This window comes from Mugil cephalus, chromosome 16, assembly GCF_022458985.1.
Source record: "Mugil cephalus isolate CIBA_MC_2020 chromosome 16, CIBA_Mcephalus_1.1, whole genome shotgun sequence".
Lineage (NCBI taxonomy): Eukaryota > Metazoa > Chordata > Actinopteri > Mugiliformes > Mugilidae > Mugil > Mugil cephalus.
The window spans coordinates 8272887-8295608 of record NC_061785.1 but is presented as its reverse complement, the minus strand read 5'-3'; the positions used below and the strand labels follow the sequence as shown (position 1 = coordinate 8295608).

Here is a 22722-nt window from a genome sequence, read left to right as displayed (position 1 = left end):
GTACCGCCCAGTCCTCGTCCGACATACACCAGGAAATGACTTCTTATTAAAATACACGGCCACCAGCGGTTCCTTGGCAGGTATTTTATTCATATATAGACACTTTCTGTAATCAAATGTGAGTGCAATCAAACAACAGCAATACAAACATTACCAATGCAGTCTGAGAACCAGGAACAGGGTTAAAACGGGGAGTTCACTCACTCTACACAGCGAGCAGCTAGTAACCTCTTGGACAACATTAAAAAAAAAAAAAAAAAAAAAAAAAAAAAAAAAAAAAAAAAATTCCTGTCAGGACAGTCTGCTGTCATGTGCACCTCCAACTGCGAAGGTGGTGAGGCAGGTGGGGGAAGCCCACTGAAACCCACCCCTCCCTGTCCCCTCTCCTGCCCGCCCTTAACCCTCCTGCAACGGGAAGTCCAACCAGTGATACAACAACTACCCCCCACCCGACCCACCACCCCGTAGCCACGAGTCCAACTTGCACTCGGCTCTTCAGTGATAACCTCCCACCATCATCCCACTCCGTCATGATTATCATCGTCGTCCCAATAGCACTGACAAAAAAAAATAAAATCCAAATCATTTCCACGTCTCACACACGGCAGGAGACCCCGTCAGTGTCCAGAGGGTTCTTCGGGTTCAGTCAGTCTCAACCAATGGCTGTCCATCCGGGTTCGATAAGAAAAACCACGTAGCTGCACATGTAGAACCAAAGTCCTCATGCAGTGCCCTGCGAAGGTGGCACATCACATACGTGCACAGGTGGAAGTGGGGCGGGGGGGAGTGGGGGGTGGCGGGTGTTTATGTTTTAGTGTGTCTGTGTGTGTGTGTGTGTGTGTTAGAGAGAGGAAGAGAGAGAGAGTGTGTGTGTCTTTTAAGAGGGAAGAAGCAAAGGTGTTAGGCAATTATCAGACCCAGGAGCACAAAAAAAAAAAAAAAAAAAAAAAAAATGTCCAGGAGAACAATTACATACAAAGTCTTTATCCACCATCTGTCTCCTCTTGGCCCTCCTTGAAAAACACTCACACACACTCTCTCTCTCTCTGTCTCTCACGCACACAAACGCACACACAAACGCAAGCACGCACGATAGGTCCTCATGTCATTGTGAAGTCAGGTGTTCAATGTCAACATTCAAGAAAAGAAAAGAAAAAAAACAAACAAAAAAAAAAAAAAACACCTCAATGGTAAAAATCATCTCTACCATCACAATGCTTCAGTTCATAAAATCTCGACATTTCCGAAAAGTGATTCTGTTTTTTTTTTTTTTCCCTCCAGGTTTAAAGCAGTATGCGTGTGTGTAGTTGTTGTTGTTGTTGTCGTCGTCGTCGTCGTCGTCATCATCGTCGTTGTCGTCTTTGTCCCACTGCTGTAAACGCACACACACACACATGCACAACCAACATACGCACACTCACGCACTCCAGCACACACCACATGTCCTCTTTTTTTTAGTGGAGAAAGACATGGCGCAATGGAGACACTCCTCCTCTGGGTGGATGCACAGATCACCAGGAGGAGACAGGGGGGGGAGGGGGGATGGGGGGTTGTTTCCACGGCTACCAGGGGTCATCCAGCTCACCGGCGCTCTGGGTGAGGAAAGAGGGGAAGAAGAAAAAAAAGAGAGATGGAGAGAGAAACGCGTTAGGTTTGTTTAGTAGTTACTTAAACACACTTGCTCCTGACACCTTAAATAATGACGTTTGAACCTCTCCTCAGATTGAGTGGGTAAATGGTGGTAGATATTCCCCCTGCCCAGCCTTTTTGAGTTAACACAAACAGAACCTCTGATGACTCACCTTGCGGAGAATCACGAGGCCAACTGTCAGACTGAAAAACAGGGGAGGAACGGAGACAATGGAGTCCCTACAGTCTACGCAGCCTCCCTCTCGCTCCTCCTCCTCCTCCTCCTCCTCCTCGCCCGCCAGCTCACGTAACGCAGCGGCAGATATTTATTTTGAGGGTTTTTTTTTTTGTTTGTTTTTTTTTCTCGCACCCGAGAGCTGCCGCCGTTTCAAAACGCCTTCGAAGCGAGCGGCTCAGGTGAAATCACGGGCCTAGGCTAAAAAAGCTGAGAGAGAGAGAGGACGGCGAGGAAGGATTCGCTTCCCTCACAGACACATATACACAGACACGGGGGGGGAAAACTTCTATTTCGAGTTGGTCCCGCATCGAGCTGACCGGCTCTGGGCGGGAGAGTGCGACCTTTTTTCTTGCTTTTTTCGCATCCCCCCGAAAACTACACTGAGAGCTGCTTACGGGACCAGAAGAGGAGAGACAAGTCAGACAACTCATACACGGGACACAAATCGTAGCATTTTTACCTCAAATCGATTTTTATTTTGTTCATTTTGCGGGACTGATTCGCCCCACGTAACCGCAATACAAATACAACTCATACGTACACAAACGCGCACACATAAGCACAGTGTTTAGCATAAACACCCTCTCTGACAGTTGAGTGCTTCAGATATTGAAAAGATAAAGTCCATTAGCATGCATTGCCAGAGTCACTGGGCACAATAACCTCCCTCCGCCTGCTCCCACAGAAGAATAAACACTGTAGGTTAAGCAGTCTATTTCCATCCGACTTTCACAATGAGGTAAGTGTTTGAGATTGCGTCATGATGTCATAACCTGTGAAGAGTGAGATGTGGGCTTTGCGTCGAGTAGTGCCGATAGCAGAGGAGCAGAGGAAGCGGTGGGAAACTCACGAACACCTGGTCCATTAACACTTGAAGCTACACTGTGAACGTATGAATTGTCGACGTGTAATTTTACCACGTGCGGGCTAAACCTGGAGTTTAAGGCATGGACTGCACACGATGGCTTTGATCAGCTTAACAGTACATTAGCCACCTGTGACTTCGGTAACGTCATGGTCGGTTGGCCCGCACAACATTTTTCGGTGAAGAGTGGCATATCTTTGCAGTTAGTGGCTGGATTGATATGTGGAGAAAACACTTTACACAATCCGACGCGAAGCCCTACTACCGCGTCAACATAACAAAATGCCTCCACATTAGCGAGCTAACAGGCTAAACTCTACACACTAAATGTTAGCATGCCAAAGTGCTAAATGTCTGCTAACATTTTTGTAGTTTTCAACAGGTATGCTAAAATATATATATATATCGATCATAGGACCTGCACTCTTATTATTCAAAGTCAAACGCTGTCTCCGCTAGCATGTTAGCAGTGACGTTAATTTCACTTCGAAAGGCTAGGTTCTCGTAGCATTTCAGTTCAATATGCTTTTTTTTTTTTTTATCCCCCCTCCGCTTTTCAACCATCCAGTAATTTCTGATGCATAATGACCCTCGCAGCCTTACAGGGTAACTGCTGCATGGGCTCATTAACATCCATCTGAATGATGACCACCAGGAGCACCTTTAATCTTTTAATGATCACCTATTCAGATTTTAATATATATCTATATATATATATTCATATATTTTATTAAGTACCCAGACTCTTTTGACCAACACAACACCACTGAGGCATGCTGATAAACAGGTCAACTCCCAGGTATCACACATTTCCATACTGATGACTGTTCTCTTGCTCGGTCGCTCATGCAGACACACGTACGTACATACAAGTACACAAAAGAGTGTGGTTTGAGTCTCTAGAGAAGGCCCGGAGACAGTGCAGGGCGTTGCAAAGTTCTCTTAGTCAGTTTTGTCCACTGTAAGCAGGTGTAAGGGTGAGGCTGGCGGCTGAGGAGGAGGAGGAGGAGGAGGAGGAGGAGGAGGAGGAGGAGGAGGGGGAGGGGTCAGCCAGAAGCAAATACAAGTAAACGTAGGCCATCGAATGCAAGGTTCACTTTAGCTTCGCCAGCCTCTTTTGCAGATAATAGTAAGCGGTTGTTAATACATTTCTATTGTAAACATTTAGTTGTTAAGTCAAGTAAAGTAGTAAAAGTGACTAGCAAGTCTGGGAATCCAAGCCAAGTGAAGAAAAAAAAAGAAAGAGTCCTGAGCAGGTGGAAGGTATATACTGTATATGTGACGGAGACAGAACTTCAATAGACAGTGGAGCCATTTTTTGTTTCCATTTAATTATCAAAATAAAAGCTGAGTAACTGTGATGGAGTTGGAAATGGCCAATGTGCCCATTCAAGTTCTGCGATGAGAGACAAAGGAGGAGAGGTCATAGCATATCTGACTGGAGCTCTGGGGTAGGATGGGTGGGAATGCGGGCGGGTGCTCAGTCAGAGGAGGGGTCAGACTTAGGGGAGGGCGCGTCTTGGCTGGCCTCCGGCTCTGCAGTAGCGGGTGAGGGCGGGGGCGATGGGGGAGAGGGAGGGGAGGCGGACTGTTCCTGGTCGTCGTCGTCGTCGTTGCCGCCGCCGCCGCCGCCGTCGCCGGAGGTCCTCTTGCTCTCCCCTGCTCCCTCGGCAGCACTCTCCCCCCGCAGGTGGTAGGCAGCCAAGGCCTCCTCCAGCACCGTGCGGTACTGCCCCCGGTGGAACAGGCGGAACTGCCGCAGAACCTCCCGCAGAGGAGCTCCCGTGTTGCCACCTCCCTCCTCACTCTCCTCCTCCTCCTCTCCCCCCGCACAAGCCTGAGGTGACACGCCAGGGTCAGACTCTGCAGGCACGCTCCATGGTCAAAGACACGCACACACACACACACGCACACACACTCGCACACATCCAACAAGCAGCGGCACAATGCTCACATCATTGTCACACAAATATATTCCACACGGTTGCGTGACAATGTCAGAGACATTCTTGCACCAGTCGAGCAGGCACATGCAAACGCTACCTCTGACCCTGTGACCAACAACCCTTTGTGATATTCGCCGTGTGGTGTAAAAGAGTTTGGTCAGTGCCCACACAGCCCAGAGAAAAGAGTCTGCGAGTCGAGACTCCGCTCACGTTAACACAACATACATAACACGCACACAATCACATTTACTCTTGGGCGGACGGACGGGCGGGCGGCTCAAGATCTGACACGTCGTCTTCAGAATAAAGACATTCACAGACTTCTTACCTACACATGTGAGATGGATCTGATACTTCCTCCTCAAGCTATACACAAAGTCCCTACACTTTAAACAAGAGCTGTATCAGTAAAAGTTACTTATGATTAGGTCGCTTTTAACTTTAAAATTAAACATAAACTAAGCAGTATCATAATACCCGGTCAAATGATCATCAAGTTTTTATTTTATTTTAGGCTGTAAGTGAAGATTTTGTCCAGAATCTGATACTTACTCCTGAAGATACACACACACAATCCCTACACTGTAAACAAAAGCTGTGAAACCTAGAGACAACATTAAGATTAAGCCGTAATCAAAACACCTGGTCAAATGATAATCAAAGGTTTTATTTTGTCCTCAAAGCATTAGAACAATAGGTCTTCAACATTTTGGTTGATTAGACATATTTTATGAATTTTTTAATTTCCCTCCACAAATTTAAATTTCTTTAAATACACATTAACATGAATCCAACATATTTTACTAAAGGGGACAGATTAATATTGAATGCAAAATGATGATGATAATGTATATTTATAAATAGCACTAGGCTCAGTTTAATACAGAACACATACAGTATGTAGGGGGTCCCTGCTTTAATCTATCAGTCAGTTTGTGGGTCTGAGGCCTGAAAAACATTGAAGACGTCTGCGTTACAAGAAGAAAAATTCTGTGTATAAAACTGTAAGATGGTAAAGAAGTCAGTTTCTACTTTCTGAATAGCGTGCAGAGCTTAAACGTCTCAGTTTATCGGCACCAATGAGAATTTCTGCGCGGTTCATCCATTCGATTCTTAGTCGACAGGTTTCTAATCTTCAAATTCAGATGGATGCTTTTACAAACCAGGTTCATGAAGCACTAAGTGGAATAAAATGTCTGGTTTAAAAAAAAAAAGGTCATGCACTTATCACTGAGGAGCTCCACGGGTTAAACGAGGTCTTACTGAATATCCAGTTTCAACAATCACTATAAAGCCGAAGCAGCCGGCACGCAGCTTTTCAAACCTGCTGCCAAGGTTACTCAGCTTTGTCTATCCTCCACCCTCTTTCACACTTTATCCACTTTCACTTCCTCTAACTCTCACACACGAAAAAAAAAAAAAACAAAAAAGAAAAAGGAGAGAAAAGAAAGAGTGTCCTTGTCTGGGCTGTGTTTATGAGGTCATGTTGAGGAGGGGTGAAAAGTTGAAGGGGTGAGGGGTTCAGAGAGACATCGACTCACCCCTTCTTCTTCTCTATGAGGGTTCAGCTTGTTGTACATGGCCTCGATCACACTCCGCCTGCAAACACACAAACAAGCCGTTTTAACGCTCGGGGAAGATGAGCAACTAACCAATAAAACGCACTCTGTTCATTCTTAGGAAATGTGCATCGATTGACGATGTTAATGGAACGAAAATAAAAAAATAAAGCATCTCAATCGATACGCGAGGATCCACCATTCACGCGTGAGGAGACCACGTTATCTGTTTACTCACGGGCGCATTTGAATCGTTCCGACGGGGGTTATCTGAAGTCACCATGAGACAGAAAATTGACTCTGCAAATTAATGTGTTTCCTGTAAAAACAGGAAGCTGGGGTGCTCCCCCAAAAAAAGCCCAGTCTGCTCTGATTGGTCAACGCCAACCAGGAACAGCCATTACATAAACCAAAGAGCTGCAGCGTATCCGCCTGGATTCTACTGTCATGATAAAAGCCCCTAATTATGATGCTATCTCAGCTACTAAAAACAATCAGGGTATGAAATGTCTGAACATAAAATAAGAGTCGATAATTTACCGTAATAACGCAGATATTGGATTTATACTAAACATAATGCTGTTGGTGCATGGCAGTGTATGGAGAAATGTATGTGAGGTTAAATAAAGTGTCAAGTATAAAGTATAGCTAGTGCCTATAAAGATTTTAGCTAGTCTTTTCTTACACATTTTCTCTTTAAATAATTGTAAAAAAAAACAAACTAAATCTCTGTGGTCTAAAAGATCGACAGCAGCAACGTCAGGTTTTAAAAAGTGGCGGCAATTTTTTTCCTGAACAACTCAAATGCTGTGTGAGCTCTCTTTAGATGTAAATTAGATGTGTGAATTCACGCCGTGTGTGAAACACTGGAGCTGGCAATGTTCATGGTGAAGGCGAGGTTAACAAAAAAGACAAAGAAAAAAAAGGAGAACTTCTGAAAAAAAAAAAAAAAATGCAAGATGAGTCGTCAATATATTTAAATAATTTGACACGCTAACTAATCATTGAAAACATCTGCACGTTTACAGCTGTTTTTGTCAGTGTTAGGCCAGATGGTGGCACATAGTGTCAGTGGCGTACAGACCAAAACATATTCTATACAACCCTTTATAAACTGCACACACGTGTCAGTCAACATGTGTGGACGCATGCGAAGCTCAGAGTCTTTACATAATATATTAAACAATAATACACCTTTCTGACCTGGCTTGTACTACACTGTGTGACTGTAGATTTCTTGGACAACGTTATAATGTTTAATTTACTGTTGTATTTAAACTTATTACACTTATAGGGAACATATTATGGAAAAGCTCAGTTCTAGACAAGTCAATTATACAAAAAAAAAACACTGCTAATAAACAAATGGTAGTAAAATATTAAATAATAATAATCTTAATGTCTCTTATGTCTCTGGTTGAGAATTTCATAACTATGTTAAGAAACAAGCCACACAAACACAGATGTTAAGGATCAAATTTGTTCATATGCAAATTTTGTACAGTATTTTTTTTCTTATGCCATCTGTTTTACATGATATTTACTTATATTCCATTTTTATTTTATTCAGTTTTTACTTTTTTTTTTCTCTTTACTTGTGGTTCTTAAGAGTGATTTTCCATGTGCAATAAAGTCTATTATTAATTAGAATGCAACGTTCTGGTGATTAAGTTTCTAAGTAATTACAAAAAAAAAAGATGGGAAAGTAAATTCTGACGACATTTACTAACATGCCTGCTCCGTGTGAATAAAATACAGTTAGTTGTGTATTTACTTGCTGGCCAGTCCTCCACCAGGTGGAAGGTTAGGGATGTTCTCTGAAGCAATGCTCCTTAGGACCGACACCAGGTCAGGAACTCCTGCCTCGCCACAGTTTCCCAGGAGCTCTACAAACACATATATAAAGAGGGTTAGTGAAGGAAGCTTATAGTATTACACACTCACTTTTAGGGACTTAATCACCATCTTTGGGTGCGAAGAAATAATGCACGGTCGTGAAAAACGAAACGCTTACGTGGCCTCTTCTTTAACTAAACAGTGTAAGTACAACTTTAAGGTATATTTACAATATAATAACTGTACAGTTTGTGTCACAGCACATGAGTCAGTGGTGAAAGTAATAATCTTTCAAAACAGGAAAGAGGCTTTGCAGAAAAAAAAATAAGTTTGTTCTGCAAACACAGTGAAACAAATACCGATCAGCCAGCCCCGCTGTCCTAACGAATACTTTAATAAATGCCGCCTGTCAGTGAACTGTATTTGTACATGTGGAGCTGTAGTGCTGCTGACCTTCAACACGGGTTTCCAGGAATTTATCCAATTCCTCTTCCTTCTTCACTGCCTCCTCTGAGATCTTGGGAGCTCCGGGTAAACACACCAACACCACGCTCATGTTGTCCCTGCTCCCCTGCAGAACAAGGGCAGCGGCAGACAAAGGTTCAATCAAATCTGTAGTATATATATATACACACACACATGTATGTATATGGCATGCTTTATGTACAATTTAGACAGAAATCAATCTTTAATCAACTATGCAAATAAATAAATAAATAAAACAGTCCACATATTGGTGATGTTCTGGTTTTCTGACCCTAATCAACATGTGGCATCTAAGTAGTAACAATGCTGGACTTTCCCTGTCAGCGCAGATATAAAGCAACCAGTCAGCGGTCAAAATCATTTTTAGCAGAAGAAGAATGCAAAGGAAATCTCTGCCTTTACAGGATTTAAATGAGCATAATTAGCATGCAGTTTATGTTTATCTTTACTATAATTTATTCATATTTTGCTTTAATATTTTGTTTAAACACAAGTAATTTAAGTAACTCTGTGGAGTGAATTTGTAAAAATCTGGAACAACTGTTTATGCTTTTGTGTGCAAGTGTGTGTCCAATACAGTCTGCCCCACTACACTGATGATGTTTTGTGACCTGTAGGTGGCAGTAATGTGAAGAGATATTTAGTAAAGCAGCAGCAAACAAGAGGCAAGAAGAACACTGGCTAGCTTAAAAAAAAACACAAAAAAAAACGCACACGATGAACTCTGACAACAGTAAAAAACTCCACAGGGTTTATTTTCCTGTTACTAAATATGCGTTAAATAAGAATAAGGACAGAAAGTGAAGGAAAGACTCTGCATGTTCTTTTATTTGATACAGAAAAAGTTTTTTCATATTTTAGAGCGAGCCACCGAAAGTTAACGTCACCTCATTATTTAACCATTATTTAATCATTTTACGACTATGCTGTCTATTATTTTAATTGCTGGTTAAGTGGAGTCACTTTATGAATTAATGGACAACATTTCCAGTCATTACTCTTTAAATGTTTTGTAAAACCAACAGATTATAATCTTTACTGACATTTGATTGACATATTAGCTGTTCAGTCTCTGGCTGTATTAATAACGTACAGTACATTAATTGGTATTTTCAGACGAGGTGAGAGCGCGGCCTTCAACCAAACGGACAGTCACCTTGTCACTACCCTGTAAAAGTCAATGTAGTAGACACAGCAACTTCATGTGAGTGTACAGTGTCACGTACATCACAAAAGACAAGCGGCAGCATTGAAGATTTATGACAGCGTGTGGCTGTTACTTGAGACATCCCAACCAGCAAGGTAAAAATAACTAGAAGGCTGGTTCTTGGAGTACACAAGACACAAAATGAGAGATACTTGGAAGGCAGAAGACGTGGGGAGGTGAGTTCTGTTAAGGTAAAGAGACACTTGCTTTACCTTGAACTGAGAGCTGAGAAAGCCGATGGACGGCAACAGAATTCAGTGAGCTGGATGCATTATTTATCATCTGATCGCTCACTGTGAGAAACTCTTAAACTCTTATTTTAATTTACTCTGGTTTATTTCACGACACATGATACTATAGGGCTGGGGGGTGTGACCAAAAATGTGTATTGCGGTATTTTGTATTCTGACAGTATCACAGTACTTTTTCTTTTTTCTTTTCATGCATAATCACATGTTCACAACATTTCCTACTGGTTGAGAAAGGAATTAATGCAGTAGACTGACTAAGGATGGATTATTTTACTGTGATGATGAGTAAATATTGTAGAATTAATTCCACATAACACAACTCGTGTTAGAAATTGGGAGACATAAAAAGATAAAAAAAAAGAAAAAGAAATGTTATCCAGATGAAATTAAGAAATAGGGTCAATTACAGTTTCATTTATTAAGACATATTTATTCATATTTAAGCTGCTATGTCTGTAATGTCACTAGCAGTGCGACCAGTTACCGTAATAATTGTAGTCTGCGCACAACATTTTTTCATAAAAAGCTAAAGTTGGGGGACACTTTCGGGGACAGCTTTAGCCTGGGGACAGGTCATCCAAAACGATTACTGTCCCCAGGGGACGTCTAGTCACCCTAAAAAAAAATAAAAATAAAAAATACCGACATGGCACCTTTTTTTATAATTTTTTTTTATTATGGCACAAGTCTTGATGTTCTGCCGCTTCATTTTTTGGACTTTCCATCTTCACCACGGTCATATCTACACCATGAGTGTTAAGAAGTTCATTCAGTGACATCAGATATATGCCAGTATATAAAAAATACATATCATAACGGGGAAAAAATACCAGCATTAAACGGTATATCGCCCATATTTGTTTCATATAAAGAAAAATACAGGCAGCTGTTTGCCTGAAAAGTCAATATCTGATGTAAAGTGTAGTTAAGCATTAGTGAGAATGAATGTAATCCAAATCTTAAATCTTTTTATCAATTTAAATGATCAAAAATACTGAAAAACATGAGCGAATCTTACCTGCAAACAAGAGCCTATTAAATTTGAGCCATGTTCTACAGTAAAAATGTAACACAAAAGCATGTATGTGTACATAACATGCGAAAAAGCCACTTACCTTATGCAGACACGTGTCCACCACTGCGTTACAGACCTTCTCCAAGTCGTCGCACACCAGCAGCCGCGAGCGGACGAACTCGCACAGCTCCTCGTTGGACATGACGTCCCAGATCCCGTCGCACGCCAGCACCACGAACTCGTCCCCTTCGGCCGCTCGCTCCAACACGCACACCTCGGGCTCGGGGCTCACCAGCTGCTCCGTGGGGCCCTTACCATCCACACATTTGTAGTCGTAGTCCCCCAGGGCCCGGGACACAGCCAGGGAACCGTTTACCCTCTGGATCATGACCGAGCCGCCGGCATTCTGGATGCGCTCCTTTTCCCGTGGGTTGCAGGGCTTGTGGTCCTGGGTGGAGAAGCCCACCTTGTTGTCTCGACTCAGCACGGCCCGCGAGTCGCCGCAATTAATGAAGTAGAGGTGGGTCGGGCTGAGCAGCACGCACACGGCCGTCGACCCGCTGCGGTCCAGGCCCTGCCGCAGGTCGGAGAAGCTGCGCATGTACTCGTCAATGTTCAGGAAGCCCGAGCGGATGCCGTCCTTCACGCCCTCCACGGAGCTGGGTCCTGAAGCGAAGTCGGCGCCTCCCGACAAGATGTGCTCCAGCAGGTGGCCGGAACAGTAGTTGGCCACCCGGGAGCCCGCGTGGCCGTCGTAGACGGCGAAGAAGGACCAGTCGGTGAGTCCGTGGGGAAGGCCCACCACCGCCGTGTGGGCGTCCTCCATTTCCACTCGCCAGCCCTGCATGGAGCTCAGGCCGTAGCGCAGCCCATTGCCCTCGCCGTGGGCACTGTGTTTCTCCGTCTTCGGCTTATCCAGGAACGCACCCATTGCTGCCTATAGCTGGAGATCGAGCAAAGGGAGGAGAGGAAAGAAACAGAGAAACTAAGTATCAAACCATAACCAGAGAGGGCAAAGAAAACAACATAGAAACGTTAAATCCACTACAGAACACAAGTTTGTTTTCCATCAACAAAGTTAAAAAAAAAAATACTGTTAGTAGATGTATTGTGCGATTTTTAAGCTGGTATTTGTACAGGTTCTCAGTCATAGCTTTAAAACAATGGTTGTTGTGATGGCTTGTAAACCCATAACACTGCATTCAACTCACTTCTGCATGTTTTAAGTGTGTACAGGTAGTTTCTAATGGGCGGTTTAGTATTTCTGTCTGCTTCTCCATCTCCGCAATTTTCAAATTGATCGCACTGGATCAATAAAGACGGAGCACACGGAGGAAAGGTTAGGAACCGACGGAGCTCGGAGACATAAACGTTTGCGTGACTCGTCTTTTGGCGAAATTTCAGCAAAAGTTTCAGGCATTGTTGAAAGTGACGCAGGAAGTAGAAACAAAAATTAACCCGACTGGAAAAAAAAACTGCCAGAGCGACAGAGCGAGTCACACTGTCAAACGCACGAGTATAAATAGCTTTCACCGGCGCAGGCCGCACGCACACGCGGCGTCGTCTCATCCCGCAGGACTTTAAATGAGTCTTAAGTTTAGTCAACAAAACACGCAAAACAAAGCTGACTCTTTCTGTTTGCACAAGAAAAGATCGGATCATCTTCTTTTGTAGTGTAATAATGGCCTTACATACACATCTCTGTAAATCACCCTTTCATTTTTTTTGATGTCAGTAGTTTAGTAGGACGCTTCATTCTGTGATTACTGAGTGCTTTTAATTAGTCAATGAATGACGAGTGCCGGTGAAAAGCTTCTTTGAGCACACGCAGCCTCTTCCACTCTCCACACAAGTTAGCTAATAACATTAGTCAGCTGATAATATTAGTTAACTAATAATATCAGTTAACTTGTTGACAGGAACTGGAGTGTGGCATTTCTGAACTAGTAGGGTCTGAAGAGAGCTGAATGGAAATAAAAATCTGACTTTTGGACAACACAACTCCAAAAAACTGATCACACTCTTTGACTAGAAATGGATCCTAATCAGAGGTTTAAGACAGACAGACAGACAGACAGACAGACAGACAGACAGACAGACAGACAGACAGCACCACTGTTTGTATTTTCAACAGTTTGAGGTTTGTTTTAGTGGTTGGGCTCATTTGGGTACTGGTGAGATAATAAAAAAACGATTACTTCAGGTTTTCACATTACATACCCGCGCATTTGAAGAAGCCTAAACCATATAAACAGAAGCAACGAATAAATCGAAATGTTATCAGGAAGAGTTTTAGTGCTCTGCAAAGAGTTACACATGTTACAGTTGGATCTACGTGCACTTTCACGCCTTTGCCAGACAACACTGTATTATGGAAAATGCAGAAGATGAGGCAGGTATAAAAAAATAATAATAATAATTTCTGGACTATTAGATTAGATCGCAACAGATTATTTTAAAACTACAGGAGTGAACACACCCAAGAAGCATCTGAGATCTGATGACTCGGACCAGACGGAGGTGGTCTGGGCCACTTTGGACCACACTGCTTTGGTGGTGCGAACGCACATGTGTCCCGGACACTGTGTCCCTCTTGCGTTCGCATACTTTCTCAACAATGACAAGAGTTTTGACAATTATTACGGGAGAGTAAGTTTTCTTTACGCGACTCTGTGTATAGACCTCTCTTTGTTCCGAGTCTCTAAAACAACTAAAACAAGGGCGGAGATCTCTCGCGTTGTCGACCCGCGCTATACTTTCACCATCACACTGATCAATTCTGACTTAAAAGAGCGACTGCTACTTACGGCGCGAGCTAGAGATCTTAAAAATCGATGATATAAATCTAAAGTGCGCTGACACTGAGCTGTTTTTTTTTTTTTTTCTTCTTCCTTAACATATTGATTCCTCGCTCTCCATTACTTTACACATGAGCACACACGGCATGACAGGCATGTGCCCAAAAAAGGCTGGTACATGCAAGGAGTGACTACAGTTGGTTTCAGAGGAACGTGTATGTGTGTGTGTGTGTGTATTTGTGTCTGCGCATGTCTACACCGCTGTCACAGACTATGTGCGAGAAAAAGATGCTCTATAAATACGCCGAGCCGGTTTAGATTTCATGACCAGGGTGAGGCAACGGGCCACACACACCATTCACATTTCCACTGCTTTCCCCGGAGCGCGATCACAGCAACGACGTTTTCCCCCGTCGCGCTTCACTCCGGCGCTCGGCCGTAGCTTACATTTTCGCGTATTTTAATCAAGCGCTCCCATATGTGTGCGCGGGAGAAAGACAAATCTGTTATGTTCACCAGCAGTGATTCTCTCTAAAAATAAAACAAACACACTGCCATCGCCTAGCAACCACCCACCCTGCAGTGCAAACATCCAGGCTAAGCTTCATTCAGCGACATCCCCCTCTCAATGTCTTTCTCTCGCTCGCTTTAAAAGACACACACAGACGCACACACGCTCGCGCACTCAAACGCTCGGTAGCGAGAGGAAGAGGAGTTGCATCATCCGTCCATTAAAGCAGTTGCAGCAGCCAGACCCCAAAAGGAGACGTGCAGGCTGCGTGAACACATGCGGATCTCATGCTGACAAAGGTCGACTTTTGGTAGAAGAAAAAAAACAACACGCAGACACACACACACACACACACGCGCGCACACACGCACGGACACACAACCGAAACCCCCAGAAAATATCTCCATGAAGACATCAGACTGAAACCAGGAACTCCCAACCACTTAACCCCCTCAAAACTGCTGTCACCCAAGCTGTAACCACAGGTCGAAACCAACACCCCCTGATGCGAAGACTGCCAAAAACCGCTGGCTACGAAGAGGGAAGTGGAAGGTCGGGGATTACATAATGCTGCAGAGACCAAATGCTGCTATGAGAACAGGCACATTCACACAAAACAGCGAACGCTGTTCTGAAAGCAAGGTTAACCCAGACCTATATACACATTAACATGCTACAAATTATTATTGGGACTAACCCAACCCCCTCCAATTAATGTTATATTACCCAGAGAAAAAAAAATGGCCAGGGATGCTGAAATCTTGATCCGATTACAGTCTGTTTAAAAACCCTACGTTTCCATAATGAGATTTGTGACATTTCGAGACTTTCTCCAGGACCTTCCGGACCTTTGCCTTGCCGCCCACGTGTCAAATTTTGTCAAGCAATACAAATTAGCATGTTGTTTTCATAAGATACAAGACATTTCTTACGGGAGGCGATAACACGACGACCGTTCACACCACTCTGCATCAGAAAATACACGTGGACGACGAGTCTTACACCAGTGCTTAGCGACCACTACAATCCTGCTAATGGCTGGCAAGAAGGCGCCGTCATACTGAGTAATAATAACACCGGGCTAGATGGAAAACAACGTGATGCCTGTAGACGCGCACAACTACAAATACGTTCATCCTGAAAAGGCATTTGCGTTTAATTATCATCACTAACTTAAAAAGACAATTCGTGGACTGAACTCGCAAAGTCAACAAGTTCTTGGCGAACCAACACAGAACGTATCCACTCAAAACTTTCAGGAGTCTTTAAGGCTTAAGAGTCAATATGGCCGCCACTTTACCGCCAGACGTACACAAATCAGGCGTAACATTACGACCACCTTCCTAATATTGTGTTGTGCCTCCAAAACAGTTTTGACTCATCAGAGAATGGACATGGGCCTTCTGAGGGCGTCCTGTTGTTAGTGGGAGGTCTTTGGGTCGTATGGGTTGAAGGGAGGGACCTCTGTGGATAATCAACTCTGCGTGCCGTATACAAATACACTGTGTATAGATACAAACAGTAACAGTACATTTTGCCACCCAACAAGGCTCAATATGTCTTTTTTCAAACCCTGGGAGCCGGATTCAAAAAGGTGTTGTTCCGGTCACGGTAAAATCCAGATGACGGTCATCTTAAACATGCGAGGACTTACGCGGTTTCACCCAAAAATCGTATTCCTGTGGTACATGATAACATTCACACGAATAAATGCCAGGTTCAAACGTTTCCCAGCAGAACACTGAAATGTCACAGGACGGTCAATGTCATTTACTTCTCTTGAGAAAGTGGTCATAATGTTATGGCGTTTAGATTAAAGAACAAACAATGTTTTACATCAGAAGAGAGAGAGAGAGTCCTCCAATACTAGTGACATAACATTATCACTGGAATAAAAAAGGGCTCCACTAAAGTTATTAGACCAGTAAACTGGGAGTAAATTCCACTTTCACTTCTCGTGTTGTATAGCGTGGGACTGTGCAGGTAACCTTTTTAAACAAATAATAAAAAAAAAAAAAAAAAAAAACCTCTGCATTTTCGCACGCATATCTCTGCTTGTTTCTGTTCGTCAGATACATTTAACTGGAGTAAGACCAGGAAGTTATGACCCATTTTTACCATTTATTGGATCCATTGTGAATTGAGAACCGATGTCAAGTGCAACTACGGCGCCGCGAACTGTAATTAAATTAAACGGAGACACTCCCGCCCAGTTTCCTCGTACTGTTACCGGTAAAAATCCCAGTTCAGGGTGAACTTGGGTTTCACAAGTCTGGCTCTGCTGCGGTCCACGTTTCAGACTTCGCGACACATGACTACCTTGTAGAAAAACACCTGACCGTGACATTTCTCCACGTTTCACATGGTGAAGAAACCACCATGTGAGCGCACCATTGGACCGGCCGACCCGGAGAGGATTATGGGATAGCGAGCGAGGACTGCAGAGGATACACCGGGGTCATATTTCACAGCCGCATTCGGAGGAGCCTCTGGAATGGGGCAGCCTCGTCGAACCGTTGTGACGTATTCAGGCTTGAATTACGGACTTTGAAGCAGGCAAAAGTGAATTGGGACACAGCGCATATTGTGTAATTGGTCCCCTGTGTAAACGTAATGACTTCTAAAGCCGCGCCTAACTATAATATCTATTCACACACCTAAACATAGTGTTACACGTTTAAATCGGTCTTTTTTTTTTTTTTTTTTTTATCTTATCTGGTACTCTCAACAAAGGCTTGTGTGTTGAAAGCACTTTTAACCTTTACTACACTCCAACCCTGATCTGACCTTGCCTCCATTTTTACACTTCATTCATTATAAACAGAACAAAAGGTGCACGAGAACACGCGGCATGAGTGTCCTTCGCGTCCATGTCTTCAGCGTTAATGCCACCAAGGTTGACATTAGCACTGTTGGATAACAACAACTGGTCCATGAATTGATCCATAGGTGCAAAAAAAACACCAAAAAAATCACAACTTACAACAATAACAAGGGAGCAAGGAGCGGAGCTGTGTTTATTCTCCCTACTGTTAGATACACTTAATAATACATAGCCTGGAAGTCAGCCCAAACTTTCAGAACTTACTCGCTCCCTCGGGCCGGCTTTATGTGGCGATGGACGGAAGAGTGAAAGATCCACATCCACATCATCCGAGCGCCGTGGAATTTGTTTCCAACAGAACAGCTCCGGTCGGTCGTAGGACTGTAAAACTGTGTGCAGCTGTATTTTTTTTTTTTTTCCTCTATATCAGCTGAAACCCATATATAAAATCCCCAACGGTGTTTTAACAGACTGATAAGAACTGGGGCGAGATTTGAGGGTCAATGCTAATGTTTTCGAATGTCTTGTTTTGCCCGCTTCAGACTTCCACTTACACGCCAGTTTCTGAGAAAGGAATGTGCGTAATCTACATCTCAACACACCTTTTAAAGAACGAACCCGGTCCGACGGTAGACCTGACAGCAGCTCCCTAAAAATGTCTTGAAAACAGAGAACGCCTCCCTTCATTTACAAGCTGAAACCAAAGACTATAGTCCATATGGAAATGCTCCTTTTATATTGCAATGGTTCCCGGTAAATGTCCTCCAGCAAAATAGTTAGTCCACACCAAGTGTACGCTCCAGCAAACTGTCACAATTTTTGTCAGAAGCGCATATTCTCCACATAACTTCAGTTAGCTTTCATGTATTAGCCACAAATTCACACCGAAACAGCTCTGAACTTTTGACTGACACCTCTTTTGACCCAAAAGATGATATTTACCATGTCTACGGTCGCACAATAGCCAGTGACTGGCTAGTGCGGAAAAGCTCGAGCCAATTGCAGAGCACTTGACTGGTGAGTGAACAGCTAATGAATTTCTGAAAAAAAAAAAACGACGACATGCAGGTTGACATCTGGTGTTTCTTCCCATAACTAGTCATGTGTGCGACGACGATGTCTTAGTGTGCGTGTGAAGGTGCGTAAAAGTAGCTTTGAGTCTCTTTTGGTTGGTTTTATTATGGCAAAACAAACTAGTGGCTGAGGAAGCTGTGAAACACGGTTTTCGGGAGCTTCTTATAAATAAATTAATACCACTTGTTTGTAATTTTATGTATTGTGTACACAAAGCATTATTTACAGAAAACAGTTTAAGATACTAATTTTCCGTATTATTATTGTCAAATCTTAAATGGGACTAGGTAAGGCTTAGAGCTGCGGTCCCGTTGTGTTTTCCAGTCCACACCACCGAGCTACAGTCACTTTGAAGCCAAATATTATATGAGAAAAAAAATTCAGCAGACATAAAATCCTTCTTTTTCAGTGTATTCAAACTCCCATTCCTCAGTGCCAATGTTCTGCAGATTCTGACTGTTGGGGAGAAAAATTCAGAGTATTATCTTTTACAAAAGGCCAAAACCATGTCTGCACTGCAAATGGTTCAAAAGCAGCTTTAAATTTACTCTGAGTATTTTTTTTTTTAATGTGTTTTAGGTGAAATTTACAGCTATGTTAAGGGGTTAATAAATCACTGCTAGACACATGCAGTTAAAAGCCAGACAGAGTCGAAATTTTGTCTTTTATCTCACTTATATACAGATCTGACAAACTATCAATGCCTGTAACAAATGTCTGTCTGGCAGCAACAATCTAAAACACACTCAAATATACTCAGGTTCAACACTTGATTGAAAAGTAAGATCGAGGAGTTGATAAATCCATAACATAGATGAAACAGAAATCATGTAATATGATAGAATTAAAGGAAAATATATGCCTCTTACCCTTGTGTGACCGCTTATACACTAAAATTATTCAATCGCTGCAAGACACACTGTATATCTGCATAACACATCACTATAGTTACCCATTTGCCTCCATGCGAGAGATTTTTTTTTTCTTGTGAACAAACTGCATAAAAAAACACTACAATGATTCTCGAAAAGTTTCCTCCGACACTTATAGCGGCATCAGTGCACAGCTGAGGCCGATAAGATACGTTAAACTCTAAAATAAGCTTGTCGACCTGTCTCGGTCTCCAACTGACACTGTGTTTCATCTGCTCCTCAGTCTTTACACAGTGACTGCTGACTCAGATAAGATTATCAGCTATTGAACTCCTCCCGTATCTGCAGAGCGGAGGCACAAGCCCAACGCCAAGTGATGTCATATGCCGGTCACCTGTGCACCTTATCGCAACCTGATACACAGGTGAAGGCGAGCCGGGGCGGATAAATATCAACACGGGACGATACAAAATTGATGAAGAAATTCACGGATAGATGTGGCTTTGATGATAAAACGATGCACTGTGGTGGGGCAGGTTAGGGATTCACACATTCTACCTCTACACATGGAAAGCCAAGGCCTTCACTTTCAAAATAAAACCTTTGACACTTCTCATAACTGCTTTGAATACACCCACAAATCTTATTAGACAAGACTCATTGCAGAAGAGTGCATGAAGTGGCACCAATACTTGCGATATCTGCTTGAACGGTGGCAAAACGTGCATTTTCACTCTTTAAATCGACAAAAGACTTGCTAAGGGTCTGATTCAGGGTGAGGTTTACAACCAAGTCTGTGTTTATAGTAAGATCAGGCCCTTGTACGTTTCACACAACTGCCTTGCGTCAATGAACACACCAGTGCCCTTATGCAGCCAGGAATATACACAGTGTAAATAAAACACGACAGAAACAAATCATCTGACTTTGCTGTACCATCAAATAACAGAGGCACAGCGAACCAAGTCAGAACAGACACAATATTTAGCCAATTAACAAGGAAATTGATGAATAAAGTTCACGGTAAAGCAATTGTATATACTGTACGTTTAGTTTGGGGGGGCGATACTCCATTTTATCACAGCTGATTAGGGTCATTTTGACCGTTATATGGCTCTACAATGCCCACTCAGCGGCTAAACTGTTATACACTCACTCGCCAGTTCATTAGGTACACCTGCGAAGGCAAATGCATGCAGACATAACAGCCCAGCATTAAATCTTAGCATCATAAAGGTTATGGTGTTCAACACTTGCTTAAATTATCAGTGTGCTGCTGTTTCAACACAGTTTTCATTTAGGAGGCTGTGGTTTGTATCTTCTGTTATTTTGACCACCCCATTTGAGTCAGTGGACACTTTAATTCAACACGGTTTAAAAGCACCTTCAACAACATCCCCGAAAAATCATCTTACTGCCGAATCAAAACCTTTCTGGTGTTGTTTCAACACAATCCGGACATCGTAGCAGTCTTGACGGAGAATTTAGTGCAGGGCTATTATATCACGACGCATTTGTTATCACCGCTGTACCTAATGTTTTGAGTGTAAATCAGCCGATATGACATATTTTCTGTAAACACAGGGAACTGAGAATAGAGAATTGTTGAACTGATGAGATGAACGGCGCTGGAGTCAGAGTGAAACCTAATTGCCAATAAACGTATGACATCATCGCCTATAGATTACATCTGAGGTGTTCTGGCTTAAGATATTGAAACTAAAAAAAAGTCCTTGGGGTTATAATTACCCTGCACAGACGGCTGCATAGACCTCAGAACATGCATTGTGTACTGGCACTGCACGGTTTTATTTGACACGTATTGTGTAAAATGATCACTGAACATTATTGTCGTCGCACAGCTAACGTTAGTGAAATAAGTGGGTGCACTTGCGGTGTGTAAATATGTCACGTCGTCACAAAAACCACTGGGCTAGCATCCGACACCTATATGTCAAAGTCTGCTGAGACATAAGACATTGTTTATTTATCCCGCGTATGGGAAATTTCCTTTTTCACAGCAGCGCGGAATTAGACAAGAATATACATAAAGAAAAACAAGAACAAATTTAAAAGAATATACAAAATATACACAAAAAAAAATAAATAAATAACAGAGGAAAATAGAAATATGTATCAATCTGTATATACAGTGTGAAATCGTAGTGGCTAAAATTGGTCATATAAATGCTAAGGTTAGAAAATGTAGACAGTGACAAGATAATTAGGGTAAAAAAGGCACAAAAAAATCAGTGTGTAAAAGTTATAACTAGTTATAGCTGATAACGTTACCGTGCTAAATTAGCACGCTTTGCGACCAGGGTTAAGCACGAGAGGCCAAAGCGTGGCGTTAAACTGTTGGTATTGCTTAAAATGTGCTTCATTCAAGAATTGGCTGGGCTGATAAGTCACTTCAAAAACTCCAGGGGCATGTATAGGGTTTTTTATTCTGGCTGTGGTCCATCTGTGTGTACACTAACGTTATTGATTGCACAACATTTATTGTTGCAAGAGCAAACTGACTGGCTTCTGAAATAGGTTTGCGTTAAATACCGATCCACTGACCACATGCTGAACTCCACTCCACTTAACACTGAAAAGCGTCAGCCCCTCTACAACAAAGGGTGTCAAACTCATTTCAGTTCCGGGGGCCAAATTCGGGCCCAATTTGATCTTGAAGTGGGCCGGACCAGTAACACAACAGGCATAATAATCTATAAGTGACCTCAACTCCACAGTTTTTTTTTGTCTCCATTTGTTTCAGTGTAAAGAAGAATAAGGAAATAAGGAGAATGTTTACATTTAATAAACCATCCTTTAAAAACAAGTGAAATTGAAGAAAAATGAGTGTAATTTGGGCACATTGCTGTCTGCTGTTCAGCTTCTGGGTCTCAGTGTTGTGTTCACGTCCACTTCTCTGACTTAAACCAGTGGGCAAATGAGGGATAGCAGTTATTTTCCCTGAACGATTCTGTGAAAATTTGTAAATTGCAACGCGTTATTTTTTGCAAAATCACGCCGTGGGAGAGATTAGACCCTCTGTCGGGCCGCTTTTGGCCCGCTGGCCGTATGTTTGACACCTGTGCTCTACGGAAAGGCCCGCTTTGCTAGTGTTAATATTAGCTGGCGTTAGCTCGCATGCTAATGCTAACCTAACAGTTGTCGGGTTGTCAAACTCCGGCTAATGACGTTAGCGCACATACCAGCATGCTACTTACGTTTTCCTGCTCCCGTGCGAAAGTCGATCCAATCCTGATTATCTGCCGGATTCTGCCTTTTCTGCGTGAAGATGTGTCGTTAACCTAGCTATCTGCGGAGCTAACGTTAGCCAGCTGGCTATGTTGTGTTTCCTTATTTGACAAAAAATAATCGAGATTGGCCTCAGATGAGCGGCGATAATTCCTTCCTCGGTGGTTCCCTGCTTGGACAGCGTTGATTTTTACGCATGTTTGACGCCAATTCTGTCTCTCACAATAAACGAAGACAATTCCGGTCGTTCCAAAAAACAAATATGGACACTGAGAATTGGTTATATTATACAACACTGACAAATCTAGCACTTTCTTCCATTGAAAGGCCAGAGCTATCCTTCGACTTTGGGTGCTGAACAA

The 22722-nt window shown here is 42.8% G+C and overlaps 1 protein-coding gene across 2 annotated transcripts; it reads right to left on the bottom strand.

The window, feature by feature from the left end:
- Positions 1-69: 69 nt before the first annotated feature.
- On the bottom strand, positions 70-22722 carry ppm1bb (protein phosphatase, Mg2+/Mn2+ dependent, 1Bb). 2 transcript variants are annotated; one of them, XM_047608727.1, is made up of 6 exons: positions 22330-22722; positions 11133-11975; positions 8527-8644; positions 8012-8123; positions 6220-6277; positions 70-1592 (listed from the first exon to the last, which is right to left on the bottom strand). In XM_047608727.1, the coding sequence occupies exons 2-6, from the start codon at positions 11961-11963 to the stop codon at positions 1563-1565; spliced, it is 1149 nt and encodes a 382-aa protein (XP_047464683.1). In that variant the 5' UTR covers positions 11964-11975; positions 22330-22722; the 3' UTR covers positions 70-1562. The 2 variants fall into 2 exon arrangements, with proteins under 2 accessions (XP_047464683.1, XP_047464682.1); XM_047608726.1 differs by lacking the exon at positions 70-1592 and adding an exon at positions 2228-4569.

What these genes read in the sequence shown, in the direction of transcription:
- ppm1bb (XM_047608726.1), bottom strand. Translation starts at nt 11,963, where the DNA reads ATGGGTGCGTTCCTGGATAAGCCGAAGACGGAGAAACACAGTGCCCAC. An exon ending in TGGACACGTGTCTGCATAAG is followed by an intron (nt 8,645 to 11,132) that starts GTAAGTGGCTTT and finishes CTTGTTCTGCAG; the next exon opens with GGGAGCAGGGACAACATGAG. An exon ending in CTCATAGAGAAGAAGAAGGG is followed by an intron (nt 4,570 to 6,219) that starts GTGAGTCGATGT and finishes GTGTCACCTCAG; the next exon opens with GCTTGTGCGGGGGGAGAGGA.